This window comes from Takifugu flavidus, chromosome 1, assembly GCF_003711565.1.
Source record: "Takifugu flavidus isolate HTHZ2018 chromosome 1, ASM371156v2, whole genome shotgun sequence".
NCBI lineage: Eukaryota > Metazoa > Chordata > Actinopteri > Tetraodontiformes > Tetraodontidae > Takifugu > Takifugu flavidus.
The window spans coordinates 28,755,526-28,773,030 of NC_079520.1; the positions used below are offsets into that span (position 1 = coordinate 28,755,526).

The following is a 17,505-nucleotide window of genomic DNA, read 5'->3' on the forward strand; positions in this document are numbered from 1 at the left end:
CGTGTGTGTGTGTGTGTGTGTGTGTGTGTGGAGGCGTGTGTGTTACTTTGCTAGCCCCTCCAGTACAGCAGGGAGAAGAACGGACTTCTGAGCCTTTTTTAAGATCCTGAAGTAAATGAGGAAGACGATGTTCAAGATCTCTGTGTGCTGATGAAGAGGAGGAGAGGAGGAGTAGAGGAGAGGAGAGGAGAGGAGAGGAGAGGAGAGGAGAGGAGAGGAGAGGAGAGGTGGAGAACTTTAGATGTTTCAGACAAATAAGCAAGAACAGACTGTTTTTCATTTTCTGACCAGTTTGATCTTCTGGTCTTTGTTCTCTGAAGCTTCAGCCTCCAGCAGCTCCTTCTCCAACTTCTCCTCAGCTTTCTTCCACTACACACACACACACACACACACACACCACACACACACACACACACACACACACACACACACACACACACACACACAGGTGAGGTGAGGTGGAGCTCCTTCTCCATCTCTGATTGGTCAGCAACAGCCACACCTTCCTCTGCATCCTTGACAGGTTCTTCTTCTTGTCTTTGTTGTTCATGAACTTCTTCTGTGGTTGTGAGTCCTCCAGGTCCTTTTTCATCTGCACCTCTTTGATCCTCAGGCTCAGCAGGGTCCTCAGGACCTGACCACGACACCACAGGGACGCCACATCTGTCAGGGCGTAACCACTACAACCCGCCATCAACGGGTCACCGGGTCACCTGACATTTAACCTGTAATAACCATGTTGTTCACCTCCGGATGGACGTTGTAGTTCTTGCTCTTCGTGAGCCCAGAGATAACGCGCACAGCAGCCAACGAAGCCCCGCCCACTTTATCTTGCTGGAAGAGCTTCCTGAATGCGTCACGACACAAACTTGACACCTGCAAAGCACAGACCCTGAAGGCATCACGAGGGCACCTTCGTCTCCCTGGCAACGGCAGGAACCCTGCTCACCTTGGGAGCGGTGCTGTTCATCAGCGGGGCGAGGATGACGATGATGTTGTTGTGAAAGTTGAAGTGAGGAAGAGCGAGCAGGAGTTCACAGAGGCAGCGGACAGCAACCTCAGCCAGGCTGCAGTAGGACTGCAGGCTGACCGCCTGGCAACGCTTCTTCTTCTGCTGCTGCCAGTCTGCTCACAGGAAACAGTCAGTCAGCTGCTGCCGCCTCCTCCTGACTGTTGCCATAGTTACCGACCCTTGATGGTCTGCTCCAGGTCCTCCAGGTAGAACTTGTACTGGCTAACGAGACCTTCTTCAAACTCACGGAGCTGCTGAGTTTGCTTCTTAACCTTTAGAAGCAGCCGTTAGTGATGGTTTGGGCCGATCTAATCAGCAAAGGTGAGCGTGGTGGCGAGGTGACCTTCGCGTTACCTTCACTGCCGCCTCAGCGGAGGTCAGAGGTCGGATCCTGTAGCTGGGGGCAATGTCTTTAAAGATCTCCATAAGGGAGACCATGGCCAGCTTCCTGATGGTGACCGCCACACAGGGGTCACGCTCCATCAGCATCCCACGCAGCTCCTTCAGACGCTTCATCTGAAAGGCATCACAAACCTGAGCCTAACCCTAAAGGAAGCAGGACTAACGAGCAGGAAGGCCACGGCGGCGGTGTCTTACGTTGCCGTGGGGATCAGAGACCACGGCGGATGCCAGGCTGGCGATCTGCTCCTTCTTCTCTCTCAGGTTGTCGACTCTGCGCTGTTCTCTCTGCTCTGCTGTCAGCGACACAAAGCTCGGCAGCGCCTCCTCTGCACAGGAGGACACATTACACCTTATTTCCTACCAGTCAAAATGTTCTACCAAAATGTTCCATCCAATTTTATAGCCCCAACTACTCATTTCTTAATTATCCTATAATTATCCATGTGAAATGAACATTCCTCCAATTATTATGGCAGGTGTTGGTTAGTTGGTTACTAATACCGGCCTGTTCCTCCTGAACCTGAGGATTCATCACCAACCTATCAGGAGACCACCGGAGCTCCTGAGACACACCTAAACTCATCATTACTGGTCCAAACTAGAACCAGTGCCGTGCCAATCCAATTCAGAGTATCGAACAGTATTGGACCCCGACACCAGCTAGTATCAGATGTGTTTGAAGGCAATGGTGGTTGGACGCCAGCTGGTCCCGTCTACGGCGCCGCTCAGTCGTATTTGAAGTCAGTCGCCAGCAACCAGAAACGCTCAGACCCGGTAACCTCCCCCTAACGGCTCCAGGTCCTGAGCCTCGTTCTTGAAAATGCATCAAGGACCAGATTAAATGTGGCCTACAAAGCAAACTGCTCTGGATTAGTATCGCCAAGCTGACGTTGGTCATCGGGACGGGTTGGACCTCCACTGGGAGAACCCAACTAGAACCACTCAACCTTCGACAACACCTCCACGAGCCGTCTCCTGATACGCTGGTCCACACCTCCGGGACCCCAAACAGCTGCCTCTACAGCCTAACCCTAACCCATTCAGAACCGGTTCAGAACTCTGTTCCCGACCCCTCCAGAACCCCCCCCCCCAAAGCTCTGCTCGGAGGCTCATTCCTACCTGGACTCACCTCCTCCTCTTCCTCATCGTCATCTTCATCGTCCTGCTGCAGGTTAATGACTGTAACAGAAAATACACACGTAACAAACGACGGAGCACGTTTAAAAGAAGGCTTTGATCTCCTGAGTGAGCGCAGCCTCAGGCTCCGCCTCCAGAGAGGAACCGTCCTGAGATGATGCCTACTGACCACCGGGTTGAGTCCACAGACGAAGACGAGGAAGGTCTGTGCTCGTTCAGGTCATCAAGATCTCTGAATGTTAGTTTAGTTTGGCTATTTTCCCGTTTGGATCAATCAGAAGTGGAGGACGGTACCTCGCTCCATGCTCTGAGGGATGATGCCCGTCTGATCTTTGATGGGCAGCAGGTGGATCACTTCTTTCTCTTCTGTCCGCACCATCTTCCTGGGAATCTTCTCATAGCTGCGCACCACTTCCGGGTTCTTCCTCTTCCCTCCATGCACTGGCCCGCTAACACGCCGGTAAATGGATGCATCAGTGCGTCTTCAGCCAAACAGCTTCAAGCAGTATTTATATGTGACCTTTGTTACCATGACGACAGGTCTCTGGTGATGAAGGACGGCTGACGAGCCATGGCGCTCATCTGTTCTTGATCCTCATCCACCATGTCTGTAGGCAGACTGTCCAGAAACTCCTCTTCCTCCTCTTCTTCCTCTGAGAGAACACACAAAGGTGAGCAGTGCATCATGGGACATGAAGTTCACTCCACAAAGCTGAAAGTCCTGCAGCGTGTCCAGCCACACATCAGTGCCCCACCAGGCCGTTTCCTGTATGTCTCCAGTGGTTGTGGCGTCCTGCCGTGGGCGTCCTTCACTGCTTGGCGCAGCTTCTTCTGTTCTTTACGCTGCTTCTTGGCAACGTTCTGCTGCTTCAGCTGCCGGTTCTTCAGCTTGTTCTCCAGTTTCATGCCACTTGTCTTTAGCAGGCGGCGAAACGTCGGACGCCGCTTCTTTGACCGTGGCTTTGGGATGAAGAACAGGAAATAATCAGCAATTAATAACGTAACCATAACACACAAGCAACAGAGCTGAAGCATCACCAGATAAACAGCAGAACAAACCGGTTCCAATAAAGACCCGCATTCCTCCAGATGTAATATATACAGTCGGTACTTTAAAGAGTAAATTAAAATACAAGTCTCCCACTTAAACACCAAGCATGGCAAAATATTCTGCATGATATATGAACCATTCTGGAGGGAACCTGGGGGCTGCGGGTGTTCAGGTCAAATCATCACTAATAGTCATAATTATCGGTTAGTCAGTCGGTAAAAGTTCCGCAGTAACAACTTCAACTTGTCCGCAGACACCCCGACACTCACCGGACCCATGGCGGCGGCTTCGGAACCCTTTTCTCGGCCTGCGTGGATCTGTTTCTGTCCACGCGTGTTCAGACAGAAGCGCAGGACCGGTGCCTCCGGAAGTACGTCACAGCAGCAGCCGGAAACCACAGCGCCTCTACCGACGGGAGGTCAGAGTGCACAAAACAAACGACCCTTTTTTATTTTACTATTAAAAACAAAAGTTTTGAACCCGAAAAAGGGCCACGGAATGTTAAAGTCTGACTGAAACTATTCTTGAAGCCAAAAATATGCTGACATGTGAAAATTTGTTTTAGTTTGAATTAAGGTTTTACAGCTGTCGCAGCTCAGAATCTTATTTTAAAAAAAAAAAAAAATGGTAGACGAGTGTTGCCAACCCTTCCTTCACATCATCATTACAGACATTTATTACAATAAAAACTTTTGCTGTTCCTTTGACACTATAAACTTCCCGGTGACCCACCTATAGTCACAAAATCATTTGCGTGAGAATTGTCTATTTTCCATTTCTGGAGGACAATATCTCTCTCACACTCTCTCTCACTCACTCTCTCTCTCTCTCTCTCTCTCTCTCTCACACACACACACACACCACACACACACACACACACACACCACACACACACACACAACACACACACACACACACACACACCACACACACCACACACACACACACACACACACACACATATAATATGATTTAATATTGGTGATGTGAGAAAATGACAACCAATCACTCAAAGTGCTAAAAATATTTAATTTTAGTTGCTGGAGTCACCGGTCCAGCCCGTCCAATCAGAAGGCGTCCTGCTCAGGCGTACGTGCACTTGTGCAGCTTGAGGTTGCGCTGGTCCGAATACGTCTTTCCGCAGCGGTCACAGATGAACTGCTTGCCGCCGGCGTGCACGTGCCTCTTGTGCGTCCTCAGGTGGCTGCCCTGGCTGAAGGTCTTGGCGCAGACGTCGCAGGCGTACGGCTTCTCACCTGTGTGGATGCGCAGGTGCAGCTTCAGGCTGTTGGCGTTGTTGAACGTCTTGTGGCAGAAGGTGCAGGAAAATGGCCGCTCCTGGGAGTGCGTGCGCCGGTGCGACATCAGGCTGCTCTGCTGGCTGAAGCTTTTACCGCACTGTTGGCAGCCGAAGGGCCGCTCGCCCGTGTGGGTCCTCTGGTGGATTTTCAAGTTCACCGCCTGGCGGAAGCTCTTTCCACAGAGGTCACAGCTGAAAGGTCGCAGGCCGCTGTGGATCCTGGAGTGGTTCTTGAGGTTGACGGCGTGCCGGAAGGTTTTGGGACACTCATCGCACTGAAAGGGTTTCTGGCCCGTGTGGATCAGCGTGTGTGTCTTGAGTGTGACGGCGCGGGTGAAGCCCTTCCCACACACACAGCACACGAAGACCTTCTGGCCCGTGTGTGTGTGGGCGTGGCGCTTGAGGTTCTGCCGCAGGTTGAAGCGGCGGCCGCACACCTCACAGCCGTGTGGCTTCTCTCCTGTGTGGATGATGGCGTGCGTCTTCAGCTGCATCTGCTTGGAGAAACACTTTCCACACTGCTGACAGGCGTACGGACGCCGGTCCACGTGCACCCGCACGCCGCTCTGCTGCTGACGCGACTTTGGGCCCGAGCCAAAAGGCTTCTCCCCGGCGTGGATGCTGTGATGGGCCTTTAAGTTCCTCTCAGTTGTGAACAACTTCCCACATGCTGCACATGCAAAGTATCCCAATGTGACAAATCCGGGCCCGGTGCCGCTGACCTGCAGGTCAGAGGTCACGGGTCCGTCTGTCTCCACCTGAGCTCCTGTCAGAACAGAACGTCATATTTGACACATTATTATCTGGAACAGCAGCAGGAAAATTAAGAAATAAATGATTTCAAAATGGTGAATTAGAAATAGGCTTTGAAGATTAAAGAAAAGTGAAACATTTGAGAATCTCATCTTCAACAAAGGACTCATTTCTGTATCTAAATACTGATCAATAGTTGGGTCGCTCACATGGAGCCCTGTGATGAGCACCCAGGGGCCCAGATGCAGCTGGGAGGGGCTCCTGCACCCTCCCCACGGCCCCGAAAAGGATGAGGCCATCAAGAAAATCAAAAAGATACGAGCACCAATAACATCAATGGTGAAGGAAGGTTGAAACAGGAAAGGTTTGGAACTGACTCTCAGCGATGGCTCCCAGGTCAGTGTTTCCATCTTCATCCTTGATGGAGACGGCCACCACAAACCGGCTGTCCTGGCTGATGATGGCCTCCTCTCGCTTGGCCTCCTCTCGCTTGGCCTGACAGACACCACAGATGTGACTGAGGTCAGCGAAGGCATCACAGCTGCAGAGGCAGGGATGAAGAGCTCACCTGAGAACATCTGGGGCGGTCCGAATGTTCTGCTCGAGCTCCATAGGAGTGTTCCACATCTGGAAGGTTCCAAATCACAGACGTTAGTGTTCAGGGCTCCAGAGTCGTTATGGAAGACGTTTGAAGACGTGCTGCCGTATTAAAGCTTTTAGGAAGTGAGCACAGAAACTCCTACCAATGGAAGCGTTTCTGAGAATGTTGAGGAAGCTGGTCTGTGGTCTCCTGCTCTCAGACTCCAGCTCAGCTTCATCTACAATGTTCATCATCTTCCCAAGCGCCTCGTTCCCCAGAGTCTCCATGACGGCAGCAAACTGCACCTGATGGAGGCATCAGACAAGCCCGGTTATCATCTCCAGCAGGACTAAACCGTGACCGCTCTTCACCAGAGGAACACAGCAGACTAGCAGCAGTCACGCGCTCCACTTTCACATGATTATTCTCATGAACACCAGGTTTCAGAGATACAGCGGCTCATCCTGGAACGATCCTCACCATCGTTTCCCATGTGTCGGACGGCAGCTTGTCCGGGAAAAAAGAGCCCCCCTCCACCAGCTTCTTCAGCTCGGCTACAGCAGCGTGGACCATCGCCTCCATGACGGCGGCCAGCTGGGTGTGCAGGGCCGCCATGGAGCTACTGGTGATCGGCTGTATGAGCTAAAGAGCCGCTAACGAAGGCTAACTGTGAGCATCGGTACTAGCATTGGTCGATAACAGCTTAAACATGCAACAATCCTAATTACAGCACAGAATCAACAAGATCGCCAGAGAGATCTTTTAGATAGCTGACCACCGAGACTAACGCTGAAGTTACCGGAAGTGAAATGTCAATGTCTTCCGGGTCAAAGAGGAAACACGTAAAAGTAGAATGAGAACGTTAACGACTCAGTCAAAATAATCTTTCCCCCGTAATTGGTTCCTTTAGCGTCAATTAATTAGTTAATTAATATTTTACTGCTTCAAAAACTAAGTCTCTCTGGTTTATTGTCATCGCCAGTGCAATTTTATTTGCATTCTCAAATAAAAACATCTTGAGTTTGTGTACTCAGATTTAATATTTCATTGACGTAACATCTGATTAAAAGCAATACTTGGTGCTATCATTAGCATCGATATCATTAGCATCGATCATGGCCTATCAACTACAAGGATCTTCTATTTTTTTAAATCCCTGTGGATATAACAAGGATACACTTGTTTGTAAAGGGAAATGAATATTAAACAAATGTAAGGAATTATTTATACAGGCAAATTCTTTTTATCAGAGGGTAAATTCACAGAAAAAAATGTGAAGGTTTAAAATGAAAAATAACATTCAGTGGAGCATAAAATTGTGATCTACAAGATGCCCTCCGTAACTTAACCCTAACCCTCCCCAGTTCTGTCTTTGTCATCACCAGTTCTCTTATTGGCTCTGCCTTCTATTGCCAATTTCTTTTATAGTTTTAATAGTTTTCAGCTTGTGAAACGATGGTCACCCATGGCAACAGCTGCAGAAACTCAATGGTGGTTATGAATTTTAAAAAAGATTCACTAAAATAGTAGTTAGATCTGCAATGAAACCGTTACTTTATAGAAAATAATCATGTGTTATATGGCTGAATTAATAAAAATGAATTGTTATTAATAAAGGGTTAAGTGGTTGTAAGAACGTTCTGTTAGTCAAAAAAGGCTGAAACTGGTTCATTCTAGTTGTTAAACCATCAGCTCTGATGTGACTAATCAGCACCCGCCCGACCTACGACAGACTGGTTGGTAAGGGCACGTGATCACTGAGAATGGATTACTGATCAGACGTGATCACTGAGACTGGATTACTGATCAGCCGTGATCACTGGGACTCGATTACTGATCAGCCGTTATCACTGGGACTCGATTACTGATCAGACGTGATCACTGAGACTGGATTACTGATCAGACGTGATCACTGAGAATGGATTACTGATCGGACGTGATCACTAAGAATGGATTGCTGATCAGACGTGATCACTGAGAATGGATTACTGATCAGACGTGATCACTGGGACTAGATTACTGATCGGACGTGATCACTAAGAATGGATTACTGATCAGACGTGATCACTGAGAATGGATTACTGATCAGACGTGATCACTGGGACTCGATTACTGATCAGACGTGATCACTGGGACTTGATTACTGATCAGAAGTGATCACTGAGACTCGATTACTGATCAGAAGTGATCACTGGGACTAGATTACTGATCAGAAGTGATCACTGAGACTCGATTACTGATCAGAAGTGATCACTGAGACTAGATTACTGATCAGAAGTGATCACTGGGACTAGATTTCTGATCAGACGTGATCACTGAGACTTGATTACTGATCAGAAGTGATCACTGAGACAGGACCCGGAGAGGCCAATGAGGTAACACCATTTGTACTAGTCCGCCTTCTGGCTGCATCGCTGAAGCTCCGCCCACTCTGTGATGAGGCGGTTTGCGATGGCGTGTTTGGGGGGCAGCCATAGGGGGGGGGCGTGGCCTCTGCTCCACAGACCCTTCACCTGAAGGGCAGAGGTGATCTCATGGAAGGTGAACCAGCGAGCGTCCTCCAGTTCGGTGTGGTCAACATTCACCTGGATAACAGACAAAGATCACAGGTAGATAGCCCTCCAAAGGCCTGAATCCTCTCCTGGCACCCACCTGAGAGTGGGCGGGGCTAACCAGCGCATGGCAGCCGAGCATCAACGAGCTGCGGGGGAAGGGCCAGTGCTGTGAGGAGCTGTAGGAGATGTTGTGCACCTCCAGACCCACCTCCTCTGCCACTTCCCTGCTCACCGTCTCCTCCAGAGACTCACCTGGAACACAGAGTGGTCTTGACTCAGGTGTGTCGACATGGCTAGGGGATGAACTGGAGACGTGCACTGACCCAGTTCGCAGAATCCAGCCAGTGCGCTGTACATCCCTGGGGGGAAGGACGGCTGGCGACCCAAGAGGCACCGTTTTCCATCGGATACCAGGACAATCACGACCGGAGACATCTGGAAGAGGCCCGACACCAACGTGCTCAGTAGGGCCCCTCACACTGGGGGCCCCCCCCATTTACTGTGGTTCTGAGCAGACCTACCTGGGGGTAGTAGATGGTGCCGCCCCCGCCCCCGACCCTCTGACTGCCTGCCTGGTTTGGGCAGGTTGGCCGACCGGTGGCAGAACAGAATCCAGTCGTTAGATGCCAGCGCAGCAACGCCTGAGCCTACGGGGCTAAATGACCGTTAGCCACCTTCCTCAGTCCTGCTGGGTCCCTCAAAACCACACAGAATTCAGAGCTTGTGTTGCACCTTGGCCAACAGAGGAGCCTCTGACCTCCTCAGAACAAAGAAGCCTTTCTTCAGGTCTACAAACGTCCCATCCAATGCTTCCTCCAGCGCCACCTGGTCCAGTTCTCCTGCACAACCAAACGCAGTCCAAGAAATGCCAGCGGAGACCAGTTCACCAGTTCCCAAGAGGGCTTACCGACATCCAGACAGAACTGAACCTGGTTTTGTTCAGAGCAGCCAATCAGAACCGACTCCTTCAGCTTGGCTTCGTCAGAACCAAGTCTCTCCAGGATGGCTCGAATATCTAAAACACACAGAGGAGCATGTGTCATCATAGTCCCCGTCAGGGCTTCTGTGCCATATCTGGTTGTTCTACAGCGGGAACGTTGACGCTCTGTGTGTTTACAGCAGGTTCCTGGCCCATTGAGCCTGAGGGTTCCCCACCAGGTTCCTTACTCGACTCTGTCAGTACCTGAGTACATCAGTGGTACAGCTCTGAAGGTTCCACGCTCAGAGCTTTGGAGAAGAGGAGAAAGGCGGTGGAAGAGGAAAATCTGCGCGTGCTGCAGAGCTTCGGCACAGACGTCATCGTCCTCCTTCAGCCTGTTTAAACTCCTGCAGCACAAACGAATCAGTCAGTCACGCGTGAAGTTCCTCCCTGGTGTTCCTGTGAAGAACTGAACCTGATCCTGGAGACAAAGGCTGAGCAGCAGCGCGTCAGAGGACGCTTCGCAGCCGACAGCAGGAACTTCACAGGGTGGACCATCATCATTCCGAACAGCTGAACCGGGCTGAGCCGCTGGTCCGATACTGGATCATCTGTGCTGACAATACAGAGAAGAAAGAACCAACTACGGACAACTGAACAACCAAAGTCTGGAACCCCAGAAAAAGGTGAAAGTGAGGATAAAAATCACCACCATCCTCCTCCAGAAGGTCACGAACAACCCTCTGACATTGACTCTCTGGACTGTATTACTCGGTAGCTAAAAACAGAAAATAAGAAAGCTACTAAAAATGTAACCTAATATAATGTAGCTGCTGGAAAGTGGGGGAGAATATAGTGCAAACGGATATTTTTATATATCTCTTATTATCCGCACCTGTTGCAGTTTAATCTTTATCGGAGAAAACATGTTGTAAAACCCACTATAATATTTCTGGAAATTTGTTCCGTAAAGCAACTTAAAAAAAAAAACCTGAAAGAAAGAATAAAGTCAAACTGACCGTACCGGCGCGCGAGGCGACTCAGAAACCGGATATAATACAGCCATGACCCGGATGTAGTATGGACTACAGATCCCAGCAGGCCATTCGGCTCCGCACAGGCGGCAGCAGACAGATGTAACATGTCGGTGTTTATGGACCTGAGCGTGTGTTCCACGCCGGATCGGAACCACCTGAGGAACCTTGTTGAGAAGGCAGCGAACCGTGAGTGTCCGTGTCTGGTCGCCTCCTTCCCGCCTAAACGGCCCCTCTGTTGCCGCTCCCCGGCTCTCGTGGTGGTGCTTTAGTTGGGTCCGATACAAATAACGTTTCATCTGTTCTAACTTTGCTTCTTCCATTGGTAATGTTTTGTCAATGAGCAGATGAAAGATCTTTGTGTTTCAGTGGGTTTCTCTACAGTCGCCATCAATTACGTGTTTGAACCAGCCGCCAAAAGCAAACAGGTGAGATCGGGTGAGAGCGGGTGAGGGAGCAAAGACTCGGGTATTAAAAGCTCTCCTCTCTTTGTAGGAGATCCCTACGCCTGCACCAATGATCGATGACCTGCCGCTGGTTCAGGTAAGGTGATGATGATGATGATGATGAGGAGGAGGAGGATGATGATGATGATGATGATGACGACGACGACGACGACCATGTCTTTCCTTTTCAGGGTCGCTCTCGCCCAATCAGAGTGCTGAACCGACTGACCATTGTGATGTCAGACTCGAGTCACTTTGTGAGTCATTGTCAGTAAACCCACATTTACCTGTCCAGGTACTCCTGTGCACCTGTGACTCTGTGTGTGTGTGTGTGTGTGTGTGTTCAGAGGCCCACGGCTGCTGAATATCGGTGTTTTGACCTTCTTGCCGTGCAGCCAACCACAGAAAAACTCTTCCACGTGAGGTTCTCCGACTCACTTGTTGTGTAGCTCTTGTGTTGCGCTGACGTGTGTGTTGTGTCCAGGCTGCCTGCATGTCACTGGATGTTGACATCATCGTTATTCCGGTGACGGAGAAACTTCCCTTCACCTTCAAGAGAGCCCCCGTTAACGGAGTGAGTTGCTACAGGTGTTGGTGTCCTGGAAGCCTCTCGCACGCAGGAGATGGGATGGAAGCTGAGGAGATGAGATGGAAGCTGAGGAGATGGGATGGAAGCTGAGGAGATGGGATGGGAGCTGAGGAGATGGGATGGAGCTGAGGAGATGGATGGGAGCTGAGGAGATGGGATGGGAGCTGAGGAGATGGGATGGATGAGGAGATGAGATGGAAGCTGAGGAGATGGGATGGAAGCTGAGGAGATGGGATGGAAGCTGAGGAGATGGGATGGAAGCTGAGGAGATGGGATGGGAGCTGAGGAGATGGGATGGAAGCTGAGGAGATGGGATGGGAGCTGAGGAGATGGGATGGAAGCTGAGGAGATGGGATGGAAGCTGAGGAGATGGGATGGGAGCTGAGGAGATGAGATGGGAGCTGAGGAGATGGGATGGAAGCTGAGGAGATGGGATGGAAGCTGAGGAGATGGGATGGAAGCTGAGGAATGAGATGGAAGCTGAGGAGATGGGATGGGATGGAAGCTGAGGAGATGGGATGGGATGGAAGCTGAGGAGATGGGATGGAAGCTGAGGAGATGGGATGGAAGCTGAGGAGATGGATGGAAGCTGAGGAGATGGGATGGAAGCTGAGGAATGGGATGGAAGCTGAGGAGATGAGATGGAAGCTGAGGAGATGGGATGGGATGGAAGCTGAGGAGATGGGATGGGATGGAAGCTGAGGAGATGGGATGGAAGCTGAGGAGATGGGATGGGATGGAAGCTGAGGAGATGGATGGAAGCTGAGGAGATGGGATGGAAGCTGAGGAGAAGGGATGGAAGCTGAGGAGATGGGAGGGAAGCTGCTGGAGAGGCTTTGGGGGGACTCTGATGCTGTATTTACACATAAAGATCATCTCCAGTTCAAACAAACATGCATCATTAGAGGGGTGTGTGTGTGTGTGTGTGTGTGTGTGTGTGTGTGTGTGTGTGTGTGTGTGTGTGTGTGTGTGACCTGTGTGTGTGTGTGTGTGTGCGTGAGTGACGTGTGTGACCTGTGTGTCCTGTGTGTGTGTGTGTGAGTGACGTGTGTGACCTGTGTGTCCTGTGTGTGTGTGTTGTGTGTGTGTGTGTGGTGTTGTGTGTGTGTGTGACCTGTGTGTGGTGTGTGTGCAGGCTGTGGACAGAGGCGTGGTGTTTGAGGTGTCCTACTCTGCCTCCATCAGAGACTCCACTATGAGGCGCTACACCATTGCTAATGCTAATGCTCTGATGGACACATGCAAAGGAAAGGTACTTCCTGTTTGTCCCAGCACACTTCCTTTTTCAGTCTAAATGTCCCGGAGAACCTGGAACCCTTCACATCTTCTTGTTGTAAATGTTTTGCATGATCTCTGCCTGCCCCCCCCATGCCCCCCCCCCTGAATTCAAGTCAGATACTTTTATCAGTTATGTGATCACATGATCTAGTGACACAGGTGCACTGCTAACATCAGGTGTGACAGCCTCAGGATGGCGCTCAGGCGCCCTCGCTGACCCTCGTGGTTACTCGCCTGTTTGTCTTCCAGAACGTGATCCTGTCCAGCCAAGCGGAACAGGTGGGTCAGCACGGGTCGGTTGATCTGTGATCAGGTGACTAATCAGTAACGTGTGTCCTCAGCCTCTGGAGCTCAGGGGACCGTATGACATCATCAACCTGTATCCTTCTGCTCTGGGAGGTGTGTGACATCCCCAGGTGTGTGTGTGTGAGTGTGTGTGTTCTCCTCACCTTTGCCTCAGAGCGTTGTTGTTGGGTTTGTCTGATGGAGACGCTAAAGAGGCCGTTTCCTCCACCTGTCGAGCCGTCCTCCTGCACGCAGGTAAGACACCTGCCGGCGCTTCACACTGCGCCTGATCACAGAGTGACCTCGTCGCTGATGTCATCAGAGAGCAGGAAGACGGCGTCGGGGATCGTCTACACCGTGAAGACGAACACAAGCGGACAGCAGGAGGCGCCGCCCGCTGCTGGAGACGGTAGGTTGGGGAGAGAAGTCCTCACGCTTCCTCAACATGACGGCTGACAGGTGAACGCCTGACCATGGCTCCGCCCACACGCCCACTGTGGCGCTCTGGTCCGGACCCGGCCGCCGCCTTTGCTGAGGTCAGCGTTGCCAAGACGATCGTACTCATGTGCTCCTCTTGCTGGAACAGGTGAAGCTCCAGCAGCCAAAAGAGCCAGACCTCACCTGAAGGAATGATTGACAGCTGGGTGGGAGGAGTCAAGTCACATCTGTATTTATGCTTTTTGAGGCTGAATGAAACTGAGCTCGGACCAAATGGAGTCATGTTTTATTTCTAAATAAGTACAAATACTGTTCCCAAACAGGTGTCATCAAAAATAGAATTCTCTGTAATGTTTTACATTTAGATTACTACAAAATACTGTATCATAATAGAAGAATGCTGATTGGAAGCAGACATCAGGTCCATCCAGGACTTTACAACAGGTTTCTGGCAGTTCATAAAAACAGGTCTAATCCCATAATAACATGAATCAAACCTAAAGCAGACGTGACTTAAGGATCACAACCTTTGACCCCGTCTGGGCTTCAGGTCAGGTGGTGGGCGGAGTCTAAGCCGGCCACATTAAAGCCTGATTATTCTGCTTTGTGTTCCATCTGGACAGATTCAGTCCATCTCTTCATCGGTTTGTTTCTTCTTCGGGTAGTTTTGGGCCACTCGTTGGCTCGTTTGATTTCTGTTGTCACTGCTAAGGCGCATAAGTACGTTTAGTCTCAGGTTGATGTATCAAATACTGGAGTGTTTCCATTTTGACTAAAGCTGAAATGATTCTGGTAATGAAATTAGATAATAAAGTTAGCTATACGCAGAGGTTAGCCTCAGTTGTTTGCTAATAAAGGACACACTAGCTCATGATAGCTAGCAATAAGAAACGTTAGCATGGATGGGCTCGCGCTGTAATGTAAAGGCACCCGATCAGCCAGACGTCCGAGGTCGCAGATGCCAACATCCTTCGCTGCTTTGGTCTCCTCACTGGTTAACGATGTGGTTAATGTGACCCTGAAAACACAAATCATCAGTGACCAGCAGTTACTGATCCTACCATGAGCTACACATCAAAGCAACATGCAGCGTAATGGGTGAGTAATGATGACTGTCAGCGATGCTGAGTCATCGTGGCAAACGCTGAGTCATCGTGGAAGATGAAAGGACACTTGTGGGTGGACCAGACAGCAGAGGGTTAGGGTTAGAGGGTTAGAGGGTTAGAGGGTTAGGGGTAGAGGGTTAGGGTGAGAGGGTTAGGGGTAGAGGGTTAGAGGGTTAGGGTGAGAGGGGTAGAGGGTTAGGGTGAGAGGGTTAGGGGGTTAGAGGGTTAGGGGTAGAGGGTTAGGGGGTTAGAGGGTTAGGGGGTTAGGGGTAGAGGGTTAGAGGGGTCGGGGGTTCGGGGTAGAGGGTTAGGGGTTAGGGGGTTAGAGGGTTCGGGGTAGCGGGTTCGGGGGTTCGGGTTCGGGGTTCGCGGGTCGGGGGTTAGGGTTCGAGGGTTCGGGGTTCGCGGGGTCGCGGGTTCGGGGGTTCGGGGTCGCGGGTTCGGGGTTCGCGGGTTCGGGGTTCGCGGGTTCGGGGGTTCGGGTTCGCGGGGTCGCGGGTTCGGGGTCGGGGGTTCGGGGTCGCGGGTTCGGGGTCGCGGGTTCGGGGGGTCGCGGTTCGGGGTTCGGGTTCGGGGTTCGCGGGTTCGGGGTCGCGGGTTCGGGGGTTCGCGGGTTCGGGGTCCGGGTTCGCGGGTTCGTGGTCGCGGGTTCGGGGGGTCGCGGGGTCGGGGGTTCGGGGTCGCGGGTTCGCGGGTTCGCGGGTTCGGGGTCGCGGGTTCGGGGTTCGCGGTTCGGGGTCGCGGGGTCGCGGGTTCGGGGTTCGGGGTCGCGGGTTCGGGGTTCGGGGTTCGGGGTTCGCGGGTTCGGGTGCGCGGGTTCGGGGTTCGCGGGTTCGGGGGTTCGGGGGTCGCGGGTTCGCGGGTTCGGGTCCGGGTTCGCGGGTTCGGGGGTTCGCGGGTTCGGGGTCTCGGGGTTCGGGTTCGGGGTTCGCGGGTTCGCGGTTCGGGGTCGCGGGTTCGCGGGTCGGGGGTTCGGGGGGTCGCGGTTCGGGGGTTCGGGGTCGCGGTTCGCGGGTTCGCGGTTCGGGGTTCGCGGGTTCGGGGTTCGCGGTTCGGGGTTCGGGGTCGCGGGTTCGGGGTTCGCGGGTTCGGGGTTCGCGGGTTCGCGGTCTCGGGTTCGGGGGTTCGGGGTCGCGGGTTCGGGGGGTTCGCGGGTTCGGGGGTTCGCGGGTTCGGGGTCGCGGGTTCGGGGGTTCGGGGTCGCGGGTTCCGGGTTCGGGGTTCGGGGTCGCGGTTCGCGGGTTCGGGGTCGCGGGTCCGCGGGTTCGGGGTTCGGGGTCGCGGGTTCGCGGGTTCGGGGTTCGCGGGTTCGGGGGTTCGGGGGGTCGCGGGTTCGGGGGTTCGCGGGTTCGGGGTTCGGGGTCGCGGGTTCGCGGGGTCGCGGGTTCGGGGTCGGGGTTCGGGGTTCGCGGGTTCGGGGTCGCGGGTTAGGGGGTCGCGGGTTCGGGGGTTCGGGGTCGGGGTTCGCGGGTTAGCGGGTTCGGGGCGCGGGTTCGGGGTTCGCGGGTTCGGGGGTTCGGGGTTCGCGGGTTCGGGGGTTCGCGGGTTCGGGGTCGCGGGTTCGGGGTCGCGGGTTCGGGGGGTCGCGGGGTCGGGGGTTCGGGGTTCGGGGTCGCGGGTTCGGGGGTTCGGGGTCGCGGGTTCGGGGTCTCGGTTAGGGGGTCGCGGGTTAGGGTAGAGGGTTAGGGTGAGAGGGTTAGGGTTAGAGGGTTAGGGGGTTAGGGGGTTAGGGGTCAAGGGTTAGACCAACTGTGGCAACAGCTGGTGGTCGTCAGATAGTGTGTGATGGGAACCAGTCAGGTACTTACTGGTTCTCCTCCAAGACATCTGGGACAGCAAAGTGGAGGTCTGGGCTGGGCTGCACTGACCTGAATCAACATGTTAACATGTTACCATAGCAACGTGTAGTGTTGTTCTATTACTGGGAACCTGTTGAGTGGAGCTGGTTGTTATTGTGGTACCAGTTTGTGAACTCCAAAAATCCACATAAACAGGGAGGTTCTGCCCTCAAACAGAGCCGTGATGTCATCGACCTGCGACATGTTCCTGATCTACCAGTGCGCTCCATCACCTGCTGCTGGTCCTGCTGACTGGACCCAGTGGACGGCTGCGAGGTGTCCATTGGACACTCTGGTGCGCGGACCTCTGCTTCGGTACAAACCCGTTTCTGAAACAAAAACACAACCCGGAAATGAAACTGGACCCAAATAATCTCATCTGCGAGTCTGTCCCATTTTAAATAAGGACTCTCGTTTAAAGGTCAAACGGTCCGCAGGGACACGCCCGCCGGGTACATTCATCACCACTGACCGCCGAGCAGCTCCAGGGCTCCAGCGGCGGCTCCGGACGTCTCTTCCTCACCAGACACTGCATCCTGGCACAGCTAACAGCTAACAGGAAGCTAACGGCTAACTGCGCTAGCTCCTATCCACATCTGCCGGGCATGAAGCGGGCGGCGGGGACGCGACCAGCCGGTGTTAAACCCGCATCGGAACCGTCGGCGACCGATTCGGGCAACTTTCTGTCTCTCCGGTCAACAGGGGCACATTAACAACATCATCGGGCTGGACTGGAACTGCAACACTTCCTGTATCTCCAGCGGGTTTTCAGATTAAAAGCA

General features: G+C 52.7%; 5 protein-coding genes across 14 annotated transcripts in view; 1 reads left to right on the top strand and 4 right to left on the bottom strand.

Annotated features, from left to right (window-relative positions):
- noc3l (NOC3-like DNA replication regulator) overlaps positions 1 to 4,054 on the bottom strand; it is a 10,275-nt gene extending 6,221 nt beyond the window's left edge. The window contains exons 1-13 of the mRNA XM_057031829.1: positions 3,872 to 4,054; positions 3,307 to 3,511; positions 3,081 to 3,204; positions 2,846 to 3,000; positions 2,534 to 2,593; positions 1,610 to 1,740; positions 1,367 to 1,528; positions 1,191 to 1,284; positions 950 to 1,125; positions 748 to 876; positions 503 to 634; positions 289 to 369; positions 47 to 147 (exon numbers count right to left, since the gene is read on the bottom strand). Coding sequence (XP_056887809.1) covers positions 47 to 147; positions 289 to 369; positions 503 to 634; positions 748 to 876; positions 950 to 1,125; positions 1,191 to 1,284; positions 1,367 to 1,528; positions 1,610 to 1,740; positions 2,534 to 2,593; positions 2,846 to 3,000; positions 3,081 to 3,204; positions 3,307 to 3,511; positions 3,872 to 3,880 — 1,559 coding nt within the window. The 5' untranslated portion in view covers positions 3,881 to 4,054. The remainder of the gene's footprint in view (positions 1 to 46; positions 148 to 288; positions 370 to 502; positions 635 to 747; positions 877 to 949; positions 1,126 to 1,190; positions 1,285 to 1,366; positions 1,529 to 1,609; positions 1,741 to 2,533; positions 2,594 to 2,845; positions 3,001 to 3,080; positions 3,205 to 3,306; positions 3,512 to 3,871) is intronic.
- A 557-nt stretch (positions 4,055 to 4,611) lies between these two features.
- On the bottom strand, positions 4,612 to 7,034 carry si:ch211-207i20.2 (uncharacterized protein LOC568537 homolog). 2 transcript variants are annotated; one of them, XM_057031856.1, is made up of 5 exons: positions 6,716 to 7,034; positions 6,399 to 6,540; positions 6,224 to 6,282; positions 6,033 to 6,135; positions 4,612 to 5,668 (listed from the first exon to the last, which is right to left on the bottom strand). In XM_057031856.1, exons 1-5 carry the CDS (start codon positions 6,848 to 6,850, stop codon positions 4,686 to 4,688), a joined length of 1,422 nt encoding a protein of 473 aa, XP_056887836.1. In that variant the 5' UTR covers positions 6,851 to 7,034; the 3' UTR covers positions 4,612 to 4,685. The 2 variants fall into 2 exon arrangements, with proteins under 2 accessions (XP_056887836.1, XP_056887825.1); XM_057031845.1 differs by having other exon boundaries at positions 6,033 to 6,150; positions 6,716 to 7,033.
- Positions 7,035 to 7,256: 222 nt separating this feature from the next.
- nudt13 (nudix (nucleoside diphosphate linked moiety X)-type motif 13) lies at positions 7,257 to 10,852 on the bottom strand. 8 transcript variants are annotated; one of them, XM_057031921.1, is made up of 10 exons: positions 10,605 to 10,656; positions 10,422 to 10,487; positions 10,185 to 10,320; positions 9,974 to 10,116; positions 9,698 to 9,805; positions 9,523 to 9,629; positions 9,312 to 9,437; positions 9,114 to 9,225; positions 8,888 to 9,042; positions 7,257 to 8,820 (listed from the first exon to the last, which is right to left on the bottom strand). In XM_057031921.1, the coding sequence occupies exons 3-10, from the start codon at positions 10,271 to 10,273 to the stop codon at positions 8,626 to 8,628; spliced, it is 1,035 nt and encodes a 344-aa protein (XP_056887901.1). In that variant the 5' UTR covers positions 10,274 to 10,320; positions 10,422 to 10,487; positions 10,605 to 10,656; the 3' UTR covers positions 7,257 to 8,625. The 8 variants fall into 8 exon arrangements, with proteins under 8 accessions (XP_056887901.1, XP_056887857.1, XP_056887849.1 ...); XM_057031877.1 differs by lacking the exons at positions 10,422 to 10,487; positions 10,605 to 10,656 and adding an exon at positions 10,734 to 10,852 and having other exon boundaries at positions 10,185 to 10,325; XM_057031869.1 differs by lacking the exons at positions 10,422 to 10,487; positions 10,605 to 10,656 and adding an exon at positions 10,729 to 10,852.
- Positions 10,798 to 14,053, top strand: rpp30 (ribonuclease P/MRP 30 subunit). The gene is made up of 12 exons (XM_057031940.1): positions 10,798 to 10,932; positions 11,113 to 11,171; positions 11,239 to 11,286; positions 11,381 to 11,446; positions 11,537 to 11,608; positions 11,674 to 11,763; positions 12,914 to 13,030; positions 13,306 to 13,335; positions 13,398 to 13,435; positions 13,517 to 13,596; positions 13,664 to 13,750; positions 13,928 to 14,053. The coding sequence occupies exons 1-12, from the start codon at positions 10,851 to 10,853 to the stop codon at positions 13,972 to 13,974; spliced, it is 816 nt and encodes a 271-aa protein (XP_056887920.1). The 5' UTR covers positions 10,798 to 10,850; the 3' UTR covers positions 13,975 to 14,053.
- si:ch211-221j21.3 (uncharacterized) lies at positions 14,049 to 17,498 on the bottom strand. Of its 2 annotated transcripts, none has more exons than XM_057031954.1 (4): positions 17,196 to 17,498; positions 16,847 to 17,052; positions 16,694 to 16,753; positions 14,049 to 14,797 (listed from the first exon to the last, which is right to left on the bottom strand). In XM_057031954.1, the coding sequence occupies exons 1-4, from the start codon at positions 17,256 to 17,258 to the stop codon at positions 14,617 to 14,619; spliced, it is 510 nt and encodes a 169-aa protein (XP_056887934.1). In that variant the 5' UTR covers positions 17,259 to 17,498; the 3' UTR covers positions 14,049 to 14,616. The 2 variants fall into 2 exon arrangements, with proteins under 2 accessions (XP_056887934.1, XP_056887942.1); XM_057031962.1 differs by having other exon boundaries at positions 16,957 to 17,052; positions 17,196 to 17,493.
- Between the last annotated feature and the right edge of the window lie 7 nt (positions 17,499 to 17,505).

Bases quoted from the DNA above. Each gene is read 5' to 3' on its own strand.
- nudt13 (XM_057031877.1), bottom strand. From the start codon at position 10,852: ATGTTACATCTGTCTGCTGCCGCCTGTGCGGAGCCGAATGGCCTGCTG. The intron at 10,326-10,733 runs GTACGGTCAGTT...CTGTATTGTCAG, and splicing joins CTGAGTCGCCTCGCGCGCCG to CACAGATGATCCAGTATCGG. The intron at 10,117-10,184 runs GTTCAGTTCTTC...TTTGTGCTGCAG, and splicing joins GCCTTTGTCTCCAGGATCAG to GAGTTTAAACAGGCTGAAGG.
- si:ch211-221j21.3 (XM_057031954.1), bottom strand. From the start codon at position 17,258: ATGCAGTGTCTGGTGAGGAAGAGACGTCCGGAGCCGCCGCTGGAGCCC. The intron at 17,053-17,195 runs GTCAGTGGTGAT...TTTTTGTTTCAG, and splicing joins AGCCCTGGAGCTGCTCGGCG to AAACGGGTTTGTACCGAAGC. The intron at 14,798-16,693 runs GTAAGTACCTGA...TTGTGTTTTCAG, and splicing joins GATGTCTTGGAGGAGAACCA to GGTCACATTAACCACATCGT.
- si:ch211-207i20.2 (XM_057031845.1), bottom strand. From the start codon at position 6,850: ATGGCGGCCCTGCACACCCAGCTGGCCGCCGTCATGGAGGCGATGGTC. The intron at 6,151-6,223 runs GTGAGCTCTTCA...GGTGTCTGTCAG, and splicing joins ACCGCCCCAGATGTTCTCAG to GCCAAGCGAGAGGAGGCCAA. The intron at 5,669-6,032 runs GTCAGTTCCAAA...CTGTTCTGACAG, and splicing joins CCTGGGAGCCATCGCTGAGA to GAGCTCAGGTGGAGACAGAC.
- rpp30 (XM_057031940.1), top strand. From the start codon at position 10,851: ATGTCGGTGTTTATGGACCTGAGCGTGTGTTCCACGCCGGATCGGAAC. The intron at 11,764-12,913 runs GTGAGTTGCTAC...GTGTGTGTGCAG, and splicing joins AGAGAGCCCCCGTTAACGGA to GCTGTGGACAGAGGCGTGGT. The intron at 13,336-13,397 runs GTGGGTCAGCAC...GTGTGTCCTCAG, and splicing joins TGTCCAGCCAAGCGGAACAG to CCTCTGGAGCTCAGGGGACC.